General features: G+C 38.9%; 1 protein-coding gene across 6 annotated transcripts in view; it reads left to right on the forward strand.

Moving 5' to 3' along the window:
* clcn5b (chloride channel, voltage-sensitive 5b) overlaps window positions 1–20,204 on the forward strand; it is a 110,664-nt gene that overhangs the window by 52,781 nt on the left and 37,679 nt on the right. For 3 of the 6 annotated variants that reach the window (XM_059977142.1, XM_059977144.1, XM_059977143.1), the window contains exons 2-3: window positions 387–550; window positions 16,686–16,837. In XM_059977142.1, the coding sequence (XP_059833125.1) occupies window positions 403–550; window positions 16,686–16,837 (300 nt within the window). In that variant the 5' untranslated portion in view covers window positions 387–402. Of the gene's footprint in view, window positions 1–386; window positions 551–4,985; window positions 5,039–7,058; window positions 7,290–7,458; window positions 7,483–16,685; window positions 16,838–20,204 lie in introns of those variants that run through there. The other 3 variants (XM_059977147.1, XM_059977145.1, XM_059977148.1) reach the window with 3 other exon arrangements.

Here is a 20,204-nt window from a genome sequence, read left to right on the forward strand (position 1 = left end):
CATGATAAATGATATATTTGATGCATCTCTGGCAAGAAAAATACATCAGTTGTGTGAGAGCGACTCAGCAGATATGAAGAGTACAGTCATATCAATGAAAAGAGCACAGCCCAATAAGGAAATGGTTCTAATCCTATATTGCTCTGGAAAAGCATCAATTTTTCATATGCCTAGCCCTGAGGAAAAGTGCTACTGCAGATTTGATCTTCTAGGTTTAAGTTGCTATGTGAATACATTGTTAATGAATTTTGTCTTCCTCAGAAATTATCATGGGCAGTGTTACACGGCATTAAAATTAAGACAGTACAGCAGAAGTATTCGCAAAGCAGTTTTAATTTTTTTTTGCTACAGTGTCCTTAATTGTTTTCAAAATCTTTGTCTTGTAGGTTTTGACAAACAGACATGGCCAGTGATAAGTTTTACCGAAGGGGGAGTTTTAATAGCTACCAGAGCAACACAAGTGATGAAGATATGGTGGAGATTGCAGGAGCACCTCTGGACTTTTCTTTGGCAGATGATATTCCTCCACTGGATAGGGAACCACAAAAAGGTATTAAACAACAGAACTACTGATGTTTCAATAAATGTGTGCACAAGATGATTGTATTCACAATTGCAAGATTTTAAACAGTTATGAAATCATTTTCATTACTAGAAATTAATTCATTTGATTTGTCAGTACCTATAGTCCAGTCTGGTTTTGTTTTACTTAGCATATTATGAGTGAAGAATTTTTAGTAGTTTCAGAAAAGAGGACATCAGTCCCGGAACATTTATATATACTTTGGTGTACTTTTGTTAGATCCATTTCATTGCCTTTTTCCAGTCATGCAAATTTATTTTTGCTCTTGAAAGCCACAGTTGCAAATGTATCACCCACACTTTAAGAAAATACATTCTGGATCGTAATTACTGACCTGTAAAGACAATCTGAGTCTGACAATCAATTATTGCTATCACTAAACTCATTGGCTTTGGTTTTGAAAAATTGCCTTTCATGTGGATCTTATCAGGTGGCTTCTGAAAATCCATTCGTACAGAATCTATTAACCCACTTAATAATGGGTTAGAAGGTTCAATCACTTTACTTGTATATGGTCTCCCTTTAAGAAATCCACACTGTCTTTCTTTATTAAATAATTCAAGGTGGTTATTATTTTTGTTTCTTGAAGTTTCTATATCACTGCGGTTAAACTAACTGACCTATACTAGCTTTTGCCTTTTCATTTCATTTTGAATAAATTTTTAGTATTTATCCTCTCCATTAGCACCACTATAGTAGTTATAGAGGATTGGAAAATTGCATTCTGCTCTTTTGCAGTTTCTTGCCCAGTCTACATACAGAGAATCAAAATCATGTTTATTATCGCTGATACACTATCAGTGGCCACTTTATTAGGTATACTTGTATACCTGCTCATTAATGCAGATATCAAAATGGACCTCTGTTATGAGGCTGTGACCACTGGTGAGGCTCATCCTATAGGAAGCATCCTCTCCACACCCACTCTATCTAGGCCTTACAATATTTGATAGGTTTCAATAAGATCTCCCTCAATTTTTCTAAACTCCAGTGACAGGCTAAGAGTCTTCAAGTGCTCCTCATATGCTAACCCTTTCATTGCTGGAATCATTCTCATGAATCTCCTCTGGACTACCTTCAATGCCAGCACATCTTAGATAAGGGGCCCAGAACTGCTCACAATTCTCCAAGTGCAGTTTGACCATTGCGTTATAAAACCTCAGAATTACATCCTTGCTGTTATATTCTATAGTCATCTCAATGAATGCTAACATTGCATTTGCCGTATTTACCACCAACTCAACCTGCAAGTTAACCTGTGGGGAATCCTGCACAAGGACTCCCTAGTCCCTTTGCTGGGGAGTCTGATTTCTGAATTTTCTCCCTGTTCAGAAAATAGTCTATGCCTTTATTCCTTCTACCAAAGTGCATGACCATGGCACTTCCCAACACTGTATTCCACCTGCCACTTTGCCCATTTTCCTAATCTATCTAAGTCCTTCTGCAGACTCCTTCCTAGTATGAAAAAGGTAGTCTCAACACAGACACCTGTAGAACACCTCTAGTCACCGGCAGCCAACCAAAAATGACCCCCTTTTTTATCGCACTTTGCCACCTGCCAATAAGCCAATCTTTTATCCATGCAAGTATCTTTCATGTAATACCATGGACTCTTATCTTGTTAAGTAACCTCATGTGTGGCACCTTGTCAAAGCTCTTTTGAAAATCCAAGTAAACGATATTCACTGATTCTCTTTTGTCTATCCTGCTTGTAATTTCCTCAAATAATTCCAATGAATTTTTCAGACATGATTTCCCCTTAAGGAAACCATGCTGACTTTGGCCTATTTTATATGCCTCCAAATACCCCAAAACCTCATCCTTAACAATCGACTCCCAACATCTTCCCAACCACTGAAGTCAGGCTAACTGGCCTATAATTTTGTTTCTTTTGCCTCTTCCTGTTCTTAAAGAGTGGATGGACATTTGCAATTTTCTAGTCCTCAGGAACCATTCTAGAATCTAGTGATTCTTGAAAGGTCATTACTAATGCCTCCACAAGTTACACTTTTAAAACATTGCGGTGTAGTCCGCCTGATCCAGAGATTTATCAAACTTTAGATCTTTGGCACCCAAGCACCTTCTCTTAACAACTACACTCACTTCTGCCCCATAACAAACTCAAATTTCTGGCATATTGCACGAGTCTTTAACAGTGAAGACTGACACAAGATACTTATTAAATTCATTTTTCATTTCTTGTTCCCTATTGCTACCTCTCCAGCATTGTTTTCTAGCAGTCTGATATCCATTCTCACCTTTCTTTTACTCCTTATATGCCTGTTAAAAACTTTTGATATCCTCTTTTATATTATTGGCTAACTTACCTTCATACTTCATCTTTTCTCTTTTTTAATTGCCTTCTGTTGGTTTTTAAAAGCTTCCTAATCCAACTTCCCACTAATTTTTACTATATTATATGGCCTCTCTTGCTTTTATGCTATCTTTGACTTCCCTAGTCACCCACGGTTGCCTTGCCCTCTTTTCAGAATGCTTCTTCATTTTCAGGATGTACCTATCCAGAGCCTTCCAAATTGCCCCCAGAAACTCCATCCATTGCTGTTCTGATGTCATCCCTACTAGTGTTCCCTTCCAATCAGCTTTGGCCAGCTCTTCTCTCATGCCTTTCTAATTCCTTTTACTCCACTGTAATGCTGATATACCTGACTATTTCTTCTCCCACTCAAACTGCAGGGTGAATTCTATTGTATTATGATCACTGTCTTCCAAGGGTCTCTTTACCTTAAGCTCCCTAATCAAATCTGGTTCATTATACAACACCCAATCTAGAATTGCCATACCTCTTGTGTGCTCAACCACAAGCAGCGCTAAAAAGCCATCTCATAGGCATTCTACAAATTTTCTCTCTTAGGATCCAGCAAGAAACCTGATTTTCCTAATCCACCTTCATTTTGATATCCTCAATGACTAATGTAACATTGCCCTTTTTACATGTCTTTTCTATTTTCTGTTGTAATTTGTGTCCTACATGCTGGCTTCTGTCTGGAGGCCTGTATATAACTTATATCAGAGTCTTTTTACCTTTGTAATTTCATAACTCTAGCCTCATGTATTCAACGTCTTCCAATCCTATGTCATCTCTTCCTGAGGATTTGATTTCATTTTTTTATTAATATCTACCCAATACCTTCTGTCCTGTCCTGTCCTGTCAATATTATGTGTATTGTTGGATGTTAAGCTCCCAACTATGACCTTTTTTTTCAGACACAGCACAGTGATGTTCACAACATTATAACTCTTCTGCAAAATCATCTACTTTATTCACTTTGTTCAAATATAACACCTTCAATCCTGTATTCATTTATGCTACCTTGCGTGAAGACAAATATCTGCAGATGCTGTAATCTGGAATGAAAACACTCAAAGAGTTGCATCAGGATCTCAATCTGAAACATAAATTTACACCTATTGGATCCACAGACAGACAGACACATACTTTATTGATCCTGAGGGGAAATTGGGTTTCGTTACAGCCGCACCAACCAAGAATAGTAAAGAAATATAGCAATATAAAACCATAAATAATTAAATAATAATAAGTTAATCATGCCAAGTGGAAATAAGTCCAGGACCAGCCTATTGGCTCAGGGTGTATGACACTCCAAGGGAGGAGTTGTAAAGTTTGATGGCCACAGGTAGCAATGACTTCCTATGACGCTCAGTGTTACACCTCGGTGAAGTGAGTCTCTGGCTAAATGTATCTGTGTTCTTCCAACGTTGTTGTTTTTTTGGTGCGAAATTGTGTGCTAACTCTCATGTTGTGGGATCATTAGCTATGCCTAGAGGAGAAAATCATTTTTGTTAAGTTGCTGCTCTTGAACACATTCATTGGAGCAGAAGTGGAGCCCAGAATGAAAAATAAACCTCTCTTGACAAATGCTTGTGAATCCATAACATAAAACCATGATGTGTTGGAAATGATCACTGAATATATGCACATTGAGAATGTTGGCCTGTGTGTGCTCGAAGGATGTTGTGTGGCTGCTTTTGACAGTTACTCATGCTTGGAAAAGTCTGCCATTTCTGCAAATCTCCAAACCTTCTCCTGCTGCTTTTGGGTATCCTGAGAAATAAAGGAATTGGCTTTGCTACCATATCTCCACCTCCTGCCCTGTTTTCTCCTCTATTCACTTAAGTTAGTGCTTAGGCTATTCTTGCATAATTATAAACTTGATGTATTGAAAGTTGCAAGCTATTACTCAGAAAAAAAGTTGATTAAGCCGTACTTTTGAACTGCCTCAGTGCACACAAAGTAAATGTCTGTACAGTGGCATTAGAAAAAGCTTGGGGATTAATCAGTTACTTAAAAGACCTTCCAGTTAGTTAGTTAACTGGTGATTGTAAATTGTCATGTGATTAGGCTCGGGTTAAATTAGTGGGTTGCTGGCTGCGTGACTGGAAGGGCCTACTTTGCGCTGTGTAAAGAAATATTTTGTAAGTCTCTAGGGCGTAATTGGTGTATTTCCTCTGGGTCACCTTCAGGGAATGTTGGAGAGCAGGGTAACTATGACTTGGATTACTTGGGGGGGAGGGGAGGGAAGTCATACATTTAAAGCAACACACACAAAATGCTGGAGGAACTCAGCAGGCCAGGCAGCATCTATGGAAAAAAGTACAATCGACGTTTCAGGCCGAGATCCTTCGGCAGGACTGAAGAAAAAAATGCTGAGGAGTAGATCTGAAAGGTGGGCGGAGGGGAGAGGGAAATGCCAGGCAGTAGGTGAAACTTGGAAGGGGGGGGGGATGAAGCAGAGAGCTGGGAAGTTGGTTGATGAAAGAGACAGAAGGGCATGGAAGAAAGTGGGGGAGGAGCACCAGAGGATCGCAGGATGAGGCCTTTCATTCTAGAATGAAGGAGATGACCTTTTTTTTAAAGAAAGGGGCTTCCCTTCCTCCACCATCAATGCTGCCCTCAACCGCCTCTACTATTTCACACACATCTGCTCTTACGCCATCCTCCTGCCACACTACTAGGGATAGGGTTCCTCATGTCCTCAACTACCACCCTACCAGCCTCTGTGTCCAGCACATAATTCTCCAAAACTTCCACCACCTCCAGTTGGATCCCACCACCAAGCACATCTTTCTCTCCCCCGCTCCCTCCCCACATTCCGTTTTCCGCAGGGATCACTCCCTATGCAACTCTCTTGTCCATTTGTCCCTCCCCACTGATCTCTCTCCTGGCCTTATCCTCGCAAGCTGAATAAGTGCTTCACCTGCCCCTACACCTCCTCCCACACTACCATTCAAGGCCCCAAACAGTCCTTACAGGCATGGCAACACTTCACCTGCGAGTCTGTTGGGGTCATATACTGCGCTAGGTGCTCCTGGGGTGACTTCTTGTATACTGGTAAGACCCAATGTAGATTGGGAGACCAGTTCGCTGAGCATTTATGCACCATCCACCAGACCAAGCCTATTCTCCCAGTGGCCCACACACAAAATGCTGGTGGAACACAACAGGCCAGGCAGCATCTATAAGGAGAAGCACTGTAGACATTTCGGGCTGAGACCCTTCATCAGGACTAACTGAAAGGAAAGATAGTAAGAGATTTGAAAGTAGGAGGGGGAGGGGAAAATGCGAAATGACAGGAGAAGACCAGAGGGGATGGGGTGAAGCTGAGAGCTGGAAAAGGGAAAGGATCATGGGACGGGAGGCCTAGGGAGAAAGAAAGGTGGGGGAGCACCAGAAGGAGATGGAGAACAGGCAGAGTGATGGGCAGAAAGAGAAAAAAAAGGGGGGGGGAACTAAATATATCAGGGATGGGGCCATCCATTTTAATTCCACTTCCCATTCCTATTCTGGTATGTCCATCCATAACCACCTCCATTGTCAGGATATGGCCACACTTGGGTTGGAGGAACAACACCTTATATTCTGTTTGGGTAGCCTCCAACCTGATGGCATGAACATCGATTTCTAAAACTTCCGGTAATGTCTCATCCACTCCCCACCCACCCTTCAGCATTTTCCTCCTCTTGTCCCTCTCTCATGTTATTTCTCTGTCTGCCCATTGCCTGCCTCTGGTGCTCCTCCCCCCCCCCCCCCACTCTTTCTCCTTTAATCCTTCTTCCATGGCCTTCTGTCTCTTTCACCAATCAACTTCCCAGCTCTTTGCTTCATCCCTCCCCCTCCAAGTTTCGCTTATCGTCTGGTGTTGCTCTCTCCCCTTCCTCCACCTTTCAAATCTATTCCTCAGCTTTTTTTCCTCCAATCCTGCCAAAGGATTTTGGCCTGAAACGTCGACTGTACTTTTTTCCACAGATGCTGCCTGGCTTGCTGAGTTCCTACAGCATTTTGTGTGTGTTGCTTGGATTTCCAGCATCTGCTGATATTCTCATGTACCTGTATTTAAAGGATTGTTTCAGTGACTATAGCTAATTTAATTTTTAACCAACTTATCTGTGTACTCCTTTAAGTAGCAAAGTCCATTCTCATATCATTTGCATTGTTCTACTTCATGGAATAGAAGTAACTAAAAGGCAAGGATTTAAATTCTTGCATGAAATTAATGAATCACTCCAGGGATTCCAACAGGAACTGAAGCTTATTGCCTGAAAAAAGTGCGTGCCTGGTTATTTATCAAAAAGCACTGGATCAATGGATATTTAGTGTGTGGACTCACCACCATGAAATTAAATAGTGAGAGACTTCATATACTTCTAAACAGGACAAACATGAGAGGTAAGGTCTTTACGCTGCTTTCCAGTGGAAAGCGCACTGTACTTTTGAAATCGGGTAAGTCCAGGGAAGAGAGAAAGCATACAGGCTGAAAATTAATGAATCAGCTGCTGATGATCAGTGGTGAGATAGGGTGGGGCTGAAATCATTAGTCAAACATGGCAGCTGGGAAGTTAAGGCTCCAATTGCCAGTCAAGTGGGTATCAGGAAACTATTGCCATTAGTTGGTGGGGTGTTCGCAAGTAGCTGAGAGCCAGTGAATTGAGAGGGTGGAGATCGTAGTTGAGGGTGTTCTTTGGTAAGGGAGAGGAAATGCAGGCGTCAATGATCAAAGAGTGTTGGATTGGGATTTTCTTTAAAGGAGCAGAGGCTCGTAAAGTTTGGGATGAGGTGGGGGAAAAGATAGTAAAATAACATAGGATTAAAGTAGAGGAAGGGGGCCTAAAATTAAGCAGGTAAGTAAATAATGTTAAAAGGGACTTGACTTAGGGAAATTCCTGGTACCAGTTTGGGAGCAATTTACTGGATTTTGTAAGTATTTTTGATGTTGGGTATGGATTGACATCTGTTGGCGCTATACCAACATTGGGTAAAACTCCACAATTTGGTGAATAATGCTGGTCTGAACCTAGAGTTTTTTATTCAAATCTATAGAGCTGTTGTTTCGTACGGTAGGTGGTTTTCTCTTCACACTTCTAATTGTTTTTTGTCAAGCCACTCCTCCATATTGTGGCTGCATCAATGGACTGAAGATCTCTGATCTTGGTGAGAGGGCATGTTTAGACCAGGTGGAGGATGTCCTGGGTTGGGGTACCACAGGGCACCCCATCCGTGTAGTGTTTACGCTGTTCTGTTATGTCAACTTACGAGTCTGTTTGTGGCTGTCCAGTTTTTTTCTGGTAGCTGTAGAAATACCTGGGAGGACCAAGGTGGGCTCACTGATCATATCTCCACTGGGTGGTGAGGGAGCCATGGTAATGTATCAGTACTGGTGCCATTCAGTATGTTCATCATGGAAGTCGAGGGTTTTCAAATTACAGAATGGTTTTTGGGATAGTTTACAAACTGGATGTGTTATTAGGTATATTTTGGATATGCTTGTAGAATTTTGCTAGTGCTTTTTGATTGTGGACTTAGACCCTCCCTTCGAAATCCAGCCGATCTCTGAATTGCGCTTACTACTGGAGAATATAAGTGGTTTAAATCAGTGAAGGAGGCTGAGGCATTTGTTGGAAGTCTTCCGGCCATCCAATCTTCTTTGGAACCCGGTCGGACCTTCTAAAATGGTGGATAAGTACCTCTCGTAGTAAAATTATTTTTTCCGGACTCAGACTTTACTTGAATAACTCAGACATTATCTATTGAAACTCTAAGGGCTGTAGACAATCTCTCCCTGGACTTGGTGCGTTTTTTCTAAATAGATAATCTGAGTTTAATGTTTCTCTGCGGACGTTTAGATTGTACTTGTGTGATCTATTTTATTCTTGTATAACTTTATAGAGTTCTACAATTGACTCTAACTTGTTTTGGAGGTTTGGAGTTTTTATTGAAGGCCTCCCTGTTGGTTGATTCACAGTTTAAGTTTTGCTTTTTTTTTCTGTAAATGGTTGATAAGTACTCTCCTCGAATCTATAATTTCCCCCTTTTCTTCCTCCCTTTCTTTTTTCTTCTTTTAATCTTCTATAATTTTTCGTGGGTAGGTTAGTTCTGGTTTTCTTCTGATTTTCTTTGTATTAAGTTTCATACTTCTGTTGAAATTGTTCCTATTTGTAATTATGTTTTCTAGTGCATAAACTAATTACCATTTGCTATAGTATTTAAACGGAACTGTTGTTAATGACACAGAACTGGAAGTCATATTTGGGTCAATTTTTTTGGTAGAGCTAGCTGCTTTTTTTGGTAGCCGTCTAGTTTTGGGTTGCGAGGATGGTTCTCCAGTTCTAACACCACTCACTGTTTCTTTTGCTTTCCTTTGTTACTCAGGACATGTTTATGTTTTGATTCTACGAATCTATGTTTACATTTTTGCTCCCAGACTGTCATTGTACTGCTTGACTTTTTATATGCCTTGCTGCCTTCTATGCATTAACAATTGATTATGGCTAGTACACTTAAATTTGTGAGCTGGAATGTAAAGGGATTGAATCATCCTGTTAAAAGAAGGACGGTATTCTCACATATTAAACAACTCAAAGCTGACATTGCTTTCCTTCAAGATTGTTTTGATAACTCCCGGCTTTTGTCAAAGTGGGCGGGTCAGCATTTTCATTCATCCTTTGCCGCTAAAGCTAGGGGGGGGTCTCCATCCTTATTAACTCAAATATTCCTTTTGAACTGCATAACAAGGTATCTGATACAAATGGCCGTTTTATTATTGTTTCTGGTAAACTATATAATGAAGTTGTACCAGCAAACCTGTATGCCCCCAATTTTGATGATGTTAATTTTTTTGAACGTTTTTTTTCCTCACTACCAGACTTAAACTCATACTCTCTTATGCTGGGTGGTGACTTCAATTGTTGGTTAGATCCTAATTTGGATCGATCGTCCTCTGTTACTAGAACACCTACTAAATCTGTCTTAGCTATCCAATCGTTTCTCTCTAATTATGGTATCTCTGATATATGGCATTTCCTTCATCCTACTACTCTCATTCCATTTGTCTATTCTTGTGATTATCAGAGTATACTGATTTCTGACCATGCCCCAATTACTCTATCTAAACTTTCCTGGTCTCCCTCAGAGGAATAAACACTGGCGGTTTGATTCGACTTTATTATCGATGATGATTTTCTAAAATTTATTAAGGATCAGCTAACCTTTTATTTTAACACCAATACATCACCTGAAGTGTCATCCCAGATTGTCTGGGATGCCATGAAAGCATATTTGAGGGGTCAAATAATCTCCTATACAGCAAATCTTAATAGAAAGTCCTGTGCAGATCGATTGGACGTCATTAATCAGATTAAAGAATTGGATCAACTGTATGCTCAAACTAAGAATCCTGAACTATACAAGAAGCGTGTAGAACTTCAAACTAAATTTAATCTTCTGTCTACTCAACCTGTCGAACGCCAACTTCTTGAAAGTAAGAGTCGCTTTTACATTCATGGTGGCAAATCTGGTAAATTTCTAGCCAATCAGCTGAGGCATTCCAAAGCCAAACAACATATTACAAAGATCCGGAAGAAGAACGGAGACTTTACATCGGATCACTTAGAAATTAATGACGCATTTAAAAATTTCTATTCTCGACTTTATTCCTCTGAATCTTTGAATGACAATATCTCTGTTGTTCATTTTTAAAATAATCTGAATATTCCTTTGCTTTCATCTGATTTTAAAGCCAAACAATGCGCCTATATCATCAGAAGAAATATCTTTTGCAATTTCTGCATTGTCCTCAGGGAAATCTCCTGGACCTGATGGGTTCCCCGTAGAATTTTATAAATCATTCTGTTCACTTCTTTCTCCTCAGTTATTCTCAGTATTATCTGACTCGTTTAATTACGGCAAATTGCCACCCTCTTTTAATGAGGCATCTATTATTCTTTTATTAAAAAAGGGTAAAGACCCAACAGAGTGTTCCTCGTATAAGCCAATTTCTTTGCTTAATGTTGATGTTAAAATCTTGGCTAAAGTTTTGGCTTACAAATTAGAAATTGTTATTCCCTCTATTATTTCTGATGACCAAACTAGTTTTATTAAAAACCATCTTCCTTTTTTTAACATTCGGCGTTTATTTAGCATTTTATATTCACCTCCAACTGGGATTCCTGAATGTATTATCTCCCTCGATGCGGAGAAAGCATTTGATCGTATAGAGTAGAACTACCTTTTTGCAGTTTTAGAAAAATTTGACTTCGGTCAAAGTTTTATCTCTTGGATCAAATTGCTGTATTTGTGTCCTACTGCCTCTGTTTTAACTAATTTTCAGAAATCCCAGTTATTTAACCTCAAACATGGCACCCGTCAGGGATGCCCTTTAAGTCCCTTTCTCTTTGATTTGGCTATAGAACCTTTGGCCATAGCATTTCAAAATTGTCCTGAATTGACCGGGATTTGGAGAGGGGGTGTTGAGCATAAAGTTACTCTTTATGCTGATGACTTATTACTTTTTCTTTCAAATCTGTCTGCATCCTTACCTCCAATGTTTTCACTTCTTGACCAGTTTAGCCAGTTCTCTGGCTATAAACTTAATTTACATAAGAACGAACTTTTCCCAATTAATAAAGAAGCACAAGAATTAATATTTCGTGATCTCCCTTTTAAAGTAGTTCATAATCAATTTACTTATCTTGGGATTACAGTCACAAGGAAGTTTAAAGATCTCTTTTGTGAAAATTTTGCCTATCTTTCATATACTATAAAACAGAGTCTGCTAGAATGGTCACCTCCATCTATGTCTTTGGTAGGTCGTATTAATGTTGTTAAAATGTATGTTCTCCCTAAACTTTTATATTTATTTCAATCAATCCCAATTTTTATTCTTAAATCTTTGTTTGATTCCTTAGACTCTATTATTTTGTCATATCTGTGCAAGAATAAGCGCTCTAGAATTAATAAAGTCTATCTCCAAGAGGGTGGCATGGCTTTACCTAACTTTCGTTTATATTATTGGGCAGCCAATATATGTTGTGTTACCTTTTGGTCTTTTTTCCATGGCCAACCCGAGTGCCCTAATTGGGTGGCAATGGAGTTGAGCTCCACTAAAGAATTATCTACCTCTGCACTTCTTGGCTCTGTACTCCCTAGTAGCTTGTCCAGATTAATAGTTAATCCTCTTGTTAGACACACTTTGCGTATATGGGCTCAATTTAGGAAATTTTATGGTTTCCATGGTCTTTCCGTTTCTAACCCTATCTTACATAATCACCTTTTTTTTACCTACTATGTATGATTCAGCATTCCATGATTGGTATAGGAAGGGCATGAGACATTTTGAAGATCTTTTTGTTGATAATCACTTCGCTTCTTTTCAACAGCTCTCTGCTAAGTTCAATCTGCCCAATCCTCATTTTTTTAGATATCTCCAAATTAGACACTTTATTACCCCTTTAATTCCTAACTTCCCTGAAATGCCTGAGAAAAATGTTATGGACTTATTTCTTTCCATTAATCCACTAGGTAAAGGTTTAATATCATTTATTCGAGATAAATTAGCAGCCTTACGACGTGCCCCTGTGGATAAAATTAAAATGGCATGAGAGCAGGATTTAAATACCTCCTTATCTGATGAGACTTGGGACTCGATTCTCAAATCGGTTAATTCAACCTCTCTTTGTGCTCGCCATTGGCTTTTACAGTTTAAGATTGTTCATAGAGCCCATATGTCTAAATCTAAATTATCTCGATTTTACCCTAACATTAGTCCGCTTTGTGATAAATGCAAAAGGGGCGAGGCCTCTCTCATTCATATGTGCTGGTTTTGTCCTAGCTTGGAGAAATTTTAGAAAGATGTCTTCATAACATTATCGTATATTCTGAATCACCACCTAGAACCAAACCCTTTAATTGCTTTGTTCGGTTTCTGGGGTGAGACAGATTTACGTCTGAGTTCGACTAAGTGTCGAATATTATCTTATGCCTCTCTCCTGGCTAGACGTTTAATCCTCCTTAGATGGAGAGATGTTGCCCCGTCCACGCATGCTCAATGGCTTAACAATATTATGGTCTGCTTAGATCTTGAAAAAATTCATTATCTAGTTCTTAATTCGGATTTAAAGTTCCATAAGGTCTGGGGACTTTTTATTGAGTACTTTCATAACCTTCCTCTTAACTAGGGTTTTTTCTTTCGGTCCCTTGCTTTCAGCTCCTTCTTCTTTTGGTAGTAGGCATTAATATCTTATGTTGCTAAGTGTATTTACAGCTTTGGGGGTTTGATTGTCCTGATTTATATTCTCTATACTGTGTTGTGGTTGGTCTGGAGTTTTTTTTGTGTTGCGGGGCTTGGGGAGGATACTAATTTTACTTGTCTTCAATTTGGGTGCTTTCTCAATTATCTTTCTTTGTATCATATTGTTATTGTATGTTTATTTTTGCACTGTATCAATGTTCTTCATTTTGATCTGGGTTTTTTTTATCTGTAGTTATGTAGAAAATGTATAAAAAAACTAATTTGAAAAAAAAAATAAATAAAAGAATCTTGCTGAAGCTCCTCTTCTATGGATCTCCGGGGTGCTATTCTGCTCATTGTTGGAATATGATATCAATACTTCTGTATTTGTGATAAGGGTATTACCATTGCAAATGTTCCTGGATACATTTAGATTTCACTGCATTCATGCTGTGCATGAATAGAGCCTCTTGTGTATTGGTAGTCTTGGCATTTGGCAACAAAGCTTGTCAAGAAATAGAGGACCTAATTTGGAGTATAGACATTCTTGCTTTATCTCCTGTTGTCCAGCTAAAGTAAATGAACATACACCCCCTTCTGGCTCAGTCTCTCTCGCCTCTACCTCTTGTGTCTCTTTGTGTCTTTCATCTTCCCTTCCTCTCTCTCATCTCTTTGAGTTTTTCCAAGTCCATGAGCTTTAACTCTATTCTGTCTCTGCTGTTTTTGCCTGACCAATATGTATTTACCTCATGTTATTGTTTTAGCCTTCTAGAAACTTTTTTACTAGAATATATTTTAAAAGATATTATTACCACAAAATTTTAGTAATGTAGCCTTAAAACTAAACTACGGCAGACGTCCATACCAACCAAGATATCTTCCTGAGCAAGTCCTATTTGCCTGTATTTTGCCCATATCCCTCTAAATCAGGGGTTTCCAACCTTTTGGTTGCCATGGAGCCCCTGCCATTAACCGTGGGGTCAGTTAAATCTAAATCTGTGAACTTGTTTGTGGTGTTTAAACTGTAATAGTATCCACCTCTGCTAATTCTCCTGGCAGCTTGTTCCACATGCCTATCTCATCTTTGTAGAAAAACTTTCTCTCAGGTTCCTTGTAGATTTATTTCCAATCTTGCCTTTGAGTTTCAAATTCCCTTACCCTGGAGAAAAGACCGTAAGCCCATATTATCTATGCCCCTCATGATTTTGAAAACCTCTAAGGTCATCCCCCATGCTCCTACACTCCAGGGGAAACAGACCCAGCCTATCCCAAATCTCCTTGTAACTCGAGTACTTCAGTCCAGGCAGTATCCTTTGTGAGTCTCACTGAGTCTCAACACCACCTTCTGCAATTAGATACTGGACTTCCTAACAGTATGGCCACAGCCAGTCTGTGTCTCCCTCTGTTTTGTAACAGAAATCTCAATTCTCTGCAATGTTAACATTACTTTAACTAGTATTGAGTATAGAAATTTATGATCTAGTGTTGTAATCTCAAATTACCATTATGAAATTACAGTATAGGAGCAATAATAACAAGAAAATGCCTCACATAGGCAGAGACTAAACAAACTGAAAGGCTTAAAATAGTGGAACCTGCATAAGTATGCTCACAGAACACGTGTCTTTGGTTTAGGGTTTAAAAAAACAGGTTTTATTTAAAATAGCACTACAGTTCATCTTGTGCCCAATTTCTTTCTTTCCAAAGCCAAGTCTCTTGTTTCCCTTATATCAGATATAAAGCCATTATTCTGAATTAGTTATTACTGCTTCTAACTTCCAAATTCACTTCCCAGTGCATTGTCTCCTTCCTGTCTTATCATCTATGCTAAAATCCTGTCTCATTTATCACTCTTCTACTCTGGTTCATTCTTTTGCTGAGGCATCAGAGTTGCCTCAGCATTTTGTTTAAACCAGTTGTTGGGGTTACTAAATGATCTGACTTCATGTTTATTCTTTTCAATTTATGTATGTGCAATTCTGTGCTGTTATGCTAGTTCAGGTCTTCACAAAGTGAAGAAAACAATTTATCTCAATAGATAACAAAGTAATATCATTTAATGTCTAGTGATAGAAATGTTATTTTAATGGAGCATTCCCTATACTCATGAACTAGCATCTAAGCTGGCTTCTCAAAATGCCAACGCTTGTCCTTTCTTTCAAGTGACAACCCCATTCTGGATGATTTTTCTCACCTTGAGCCTCCTGAATATTTTATCTATGTTAATAAGAACTATTTGTTTGAATGTCTCTAATCAGGTTTCAGGCCTGTCATAGTATCAAAGTCACTAGTGATACCCTGTGTGAGTGTAACAAAGATAATTTGATTATATTTGACTACATCCTCCCCCTCCAATATGCCTCCATTACTGTCCTGTGAATAAGGCCAGATGTGGTCAGAGAATCGTCAGCCAAGACTTCTCTTCCCAGATCTTCTGGTGTGTCACAAGAATCTAATATCATTTCCTTTTATTTCTTATGTTAATCCTGCCTCTCTTCATATGGTGATAATGTTAATTGGTACGTCCAATGGCCACACATTGCTTCCTCCCGCATCCTCATAACTGCTCAGTTCTTCTAATCTCTACTTCTGTGTACAACTTAATTTCATCCTCTCGTGTGAGCACATGCAAGGTGCATATTCGTGTCTTCTGCCCAACACTATTTCATGCCCTCTATTTCCATCATATGTTTATTCTAGACGGGAAATGCTGTAGATAGAAAGGTTAAAATCTTTTGTTTCTTGAGTTTTTGGTGTTTTGTGTATTTGATTCTCCATGAAGAATATCCATTATGCGTATGCTAAGACCACATACTTGGTATTTTAATATTTAAGCTGCTATAAATATTCTAAAGTTTATGATAGATATGCTATTACTTTTGCTAGAATTTTACTTTTATCTGACCCCCACCCCACTTTTGCCTTAACAAACAAGCACTGCTCAAAGAAACTCATTATGAAGGAATCAAACTGCAAACTATCGCGAATGATTTATATTTGCAGGAACTTTGATTAAAATGCTGACATTCCTGTTTCGGTCACAGCAGTCACCACGTTATTTCAATTGTACATAATTCACAATGAGAATCTTGCTACCAGCAATGACTCAGCTTACACATTTTGAAAAGCAAAAAAAAAACTACTGTTGCTGAATCTGAAGTAAAGCAGAAAGTACTGGAAATACTTAGAATTTGCATGGAGAAGCAAAATTAACATGTTAGATTGAACTTTCACCAGAATGTTACCCACATTGAATTTCCCTGAATAGCCCAACGATGGTGATATTTTTCTAATCTTGTCTCTGCAGCCTTGTAAATATTAACTATGGGCATATCTATACACATTCACGGCATATCTTTACGTAGCATAGGTCTACCTATCCAGGAGACTCAGCAAAGTGACGTGAGCCAGCACAGAACATTGGAGCACTATAGTGGTCTGGCTAGTTTGTAGAAAGTATCTGTCTGGAACAGAGAGCATTCTATCTGCCACAGTTTAAGTAGTGTGCACATTTTTTCTTTTATATGTACTGTATGTTACATTTATTTGTTCTTATATAGGGTACACAGTCTATAATGGAGCAGGAATGAATGGTGCAAGTAAGATGATGGATTTTTTTGATGAACCACTTCCTGGTGTGGGAACGTATGAAGATTTCAATACAATCGATTGGGTCCGTGAGAAATCCAGGGACAGAGACAGACACAGAGAGGTATGATTTAGTCTCTTAATTTCACGGAGATGTGCATCTCACTATGAGAAATTGATATCAACACTTGATAGAAATCGTTTGACTATATTTAGTTCTCTTTTAACAAAGGATCCGTTTTTCCTCTAATCCATTCTTTACCTTCCTTTCAACCAGAAGACAATATCTTTCCAGACCTCTGCCATTTATTGCTTTGTAGTCAATAGTTTGGCTGCAAGTTGATATTTTCTTTATTTTATATTTCATGCGTGGCATTACGACACACTTGGCTCAAAGGAATAATTTGTTCTTAAGAGCAAACTATGTGTATAATGAATTGAAATAAATTGTATTCTATATGGTAAGAGCCATAAAATTTGGGCTTATTTTAGCATAATTTTATAAAGGAGCAATAACAACTTTGAGAAATTATTTTCCATATTTAAAATTTTCCTACCCCTATACCTTTCTAGTATAGTATGCTTTTCCCCCTTGCACCTCTTTGCTCCATAAAGCTTATGATCCACAGCCCACAACTTGCCACTGCTGAAGGGCTGGATTTTCATTTTCTTATACTACTGAAGCCAGTGGTTTAGTTCAGATCTCCCAACTGGACTTGTTGATATTAATGAATATCCCTCTTTCCGTTTTCCTTTGTTTATGAGAATTATGAGATAAGAAATTATTTCTGTAGCCCTGAAACTTTCTGTATGTTTTCTACATTCTGAATGCAAGCAGTTCCTGTTTAATGTATCTGGAAGTATAGTGTTTCCAATACTGATTTAGAACATAGAATAGTACAGCACAGCACAAGCCCTTCAGCCCACAATGTTGTGCCGACCCTTAAACCCTGCCTCTCATATAAACCCCCACCTTAAATTCCTCCATATAACTGTCTAGTAGTCTGTTAAATTTCACTAGTGTATTGGCCTCCACCACTGACTCAGGCAGTGCATTCCACGCACCAACCACTCTCTGAGTGGAAAAACCTTCCTCTAATATCCCCCTTGAACCTTCCTCCCCTTACCTTAAAGCCACGTCCTCTTGTATTGAGCAGTGGTGCCTTGGGGAAGAGGCGCTGGCTGTCTACTCTATCTATTCCCCTTAATATCTTGTATACCTCTATCATGTCTCCTCTCATCCTCCTCCTCTCCAAATAGTAAAGCCCTAGCTCCCTTAATCTCTGATCATAATCCATAGTCTCTAAACCAGGCAGCATCCTGGTAAATCTCCTCTGTACCCTTTCCAATGCTTCCACATCCTTCCTATAGTAAGGCGACAAGAACTGGACACAGTACTCCAAGTGTGGCCTAACCGGAGTTTTATAGAGCTGCATCATTACCTCATGACTCTTAAACTCTATCCCTCGACTTATGAAAGCTAACACCCCATAAGCTTTCTTAACTACCCTATCTACCTGTGAGGCAACTTTCAGGGATCTGTGAACATGTGCCCACAGATCCCTCTGCTCCTCCACACTTCAAAGTATCCTGCCATTTACTTTGTACTCTGCCTTGGAGTTTGTCCTTCCAAAGTGTACCACCTCATGCTTCTCCAGGTTGAACTCCATCTATCACTTCTCAGCCCACTTCTGCATCCTATCAATGTCTCTCTGCAGTCTTTGACAATCCTCTACACTATCCACACCACCAACCTTTGTGTTATCTGCAAACTTGCCAACCCACCCTTCTACCCCCACATCTAGGTCGTTAATAAAAATCACGAAGAGTAGACATCCCAGAACTGATCCATGTGGGACACCACTAGTCACAACCCTCCAATCCGAATGTACTCCCTCCACCATGACAGGCGAGCAGGCAAACCAATTCTGAATCCACGTGGCCAAACTTCCCTGGATCCCATGCCTTCCGACTTTCTGAATAAGCCTATCATGTGGAACCTTATTAAGTGCCTTACTAAAATCCATGTAGATCACATCCACTGCAGTACCCTCATCTATTAGTATCATATACTCTGTCAATGTATGAGGTGTAAGCTGACAGTGGGTAGTCCTATATGAGGTCCCCTTTCTTTCAAACTAACTGTTGCCTGTCAAAGAACTTACTGCAGCTCTTCGCCAGTCAGTAGCAATGCAGAAGTAAGTTTGAAACAAAAAGTAATTCCAATGATCATTTCTTATTGCAAAATAATCTGGGCATGAAAGTTTCATAAATGGGGATGGAATTTCCTTTTTGAAGTGAATGATTGATAATTATGACTTGCATAAGGCAGGGTAACCAACTGTGACCTACTTACATTTGAGGAAACAGGTATGTTCCTGTGCATCCAAATCCTGCTTTAAAAAGGCTAAGTTCCATAAAGAACTCAAGTTAAATGAATAAAGTAGGCAACATTTTGTTTGAACTAACAAATTGCTCAAATAAATTCTATTATAAACCATTTAGTGCTAGTTTAAGTGCATTTTAGTGTGGAGGGACTTAACACACCAGAAAATAAACTACTATGGAACCGAAGAAAGGAATGAAGCCAGGAGCAATGCAAGTGCTGTTTTATTGATTATATGAAATAATGAGAGTTCAAATATGGTACATTTTTATAGGTCATTGGAGTGGAATGTAACATTATCAGAATATTTTTCTGCTCCAGAAGCTTATCCTAATGAAAGCTTAACTGTAGAGGCAATATTATCACTCCATGGATTTGTTTTGAATCAAATAGCAGCTCAACTGACTGCATGAGAGAGGTAAAGAGCAAGGGAATGGAAGTTGAAATGTGCTCATCAGGCAGAGAAAGATTAATGTGGGAAAAAAGTAGGGAAAGGAAGGTTGAAATTATGATCCATGCAGATCATACCATGATACCCCCATCATACCTAAATAATTACATCAAAGTAGTAAAAAAAAATCAAAATTCAGTATATAGTGTAGTAGTTACAGGGAAAGTGCAATGCAGGTGGGTTAAAATCTTAAGGGCTACAAGATAGATTATGATATCAAGAACTCGTCTTTTTGCATATCGAAGTTCTGTTCACGAGTTTAATAACAATGTGATAGAAGTGGTCCTTGAGTCTAGTGGAAAAGGCACAGAATATGCTCATTAAAGGTCGGTCATTCAAAAACATTAGCTTGCTGTACTTGTGATTATTTATGGAAATCTTGCAGTAATGTACCATGTATAAAAGTGACAGCTCTTGTCAGATTCCTGAGGGTTTTACCTATCTAATAAACTTTCTCCACTTTTTGTAGCTGAATTCCAACACAACACAAAATAAACAGGAGGCATATGGAATGTTCAAGTAAAGACAAATGACAGTGATAAAAATCAGGGGATGATACAAGAAATACTGAAGAAACTGAGTAAATTGAAATATCAGATCCCGTTAGATTTCATTCAAAGTAAATTTATTACCAAAATACACACTGTATATGTC

Source organism: Hypanus sabinus, chromosome 8, assembly GCF_030144855.1.
Source record: "Hypanus sabinus isolate sHypSab1 chromosome 8, sHypSab1.hap1, whole genome shotgun sequence".
In the NCBI taxonomy this organism is placed as follows: domain Eukaryota; kingdom Metazoa; phylum Chordata; class Chondrichthyes; order Myliobatiformes; family Dasyatidae; genus Hypanus; species Hypanus sabinus.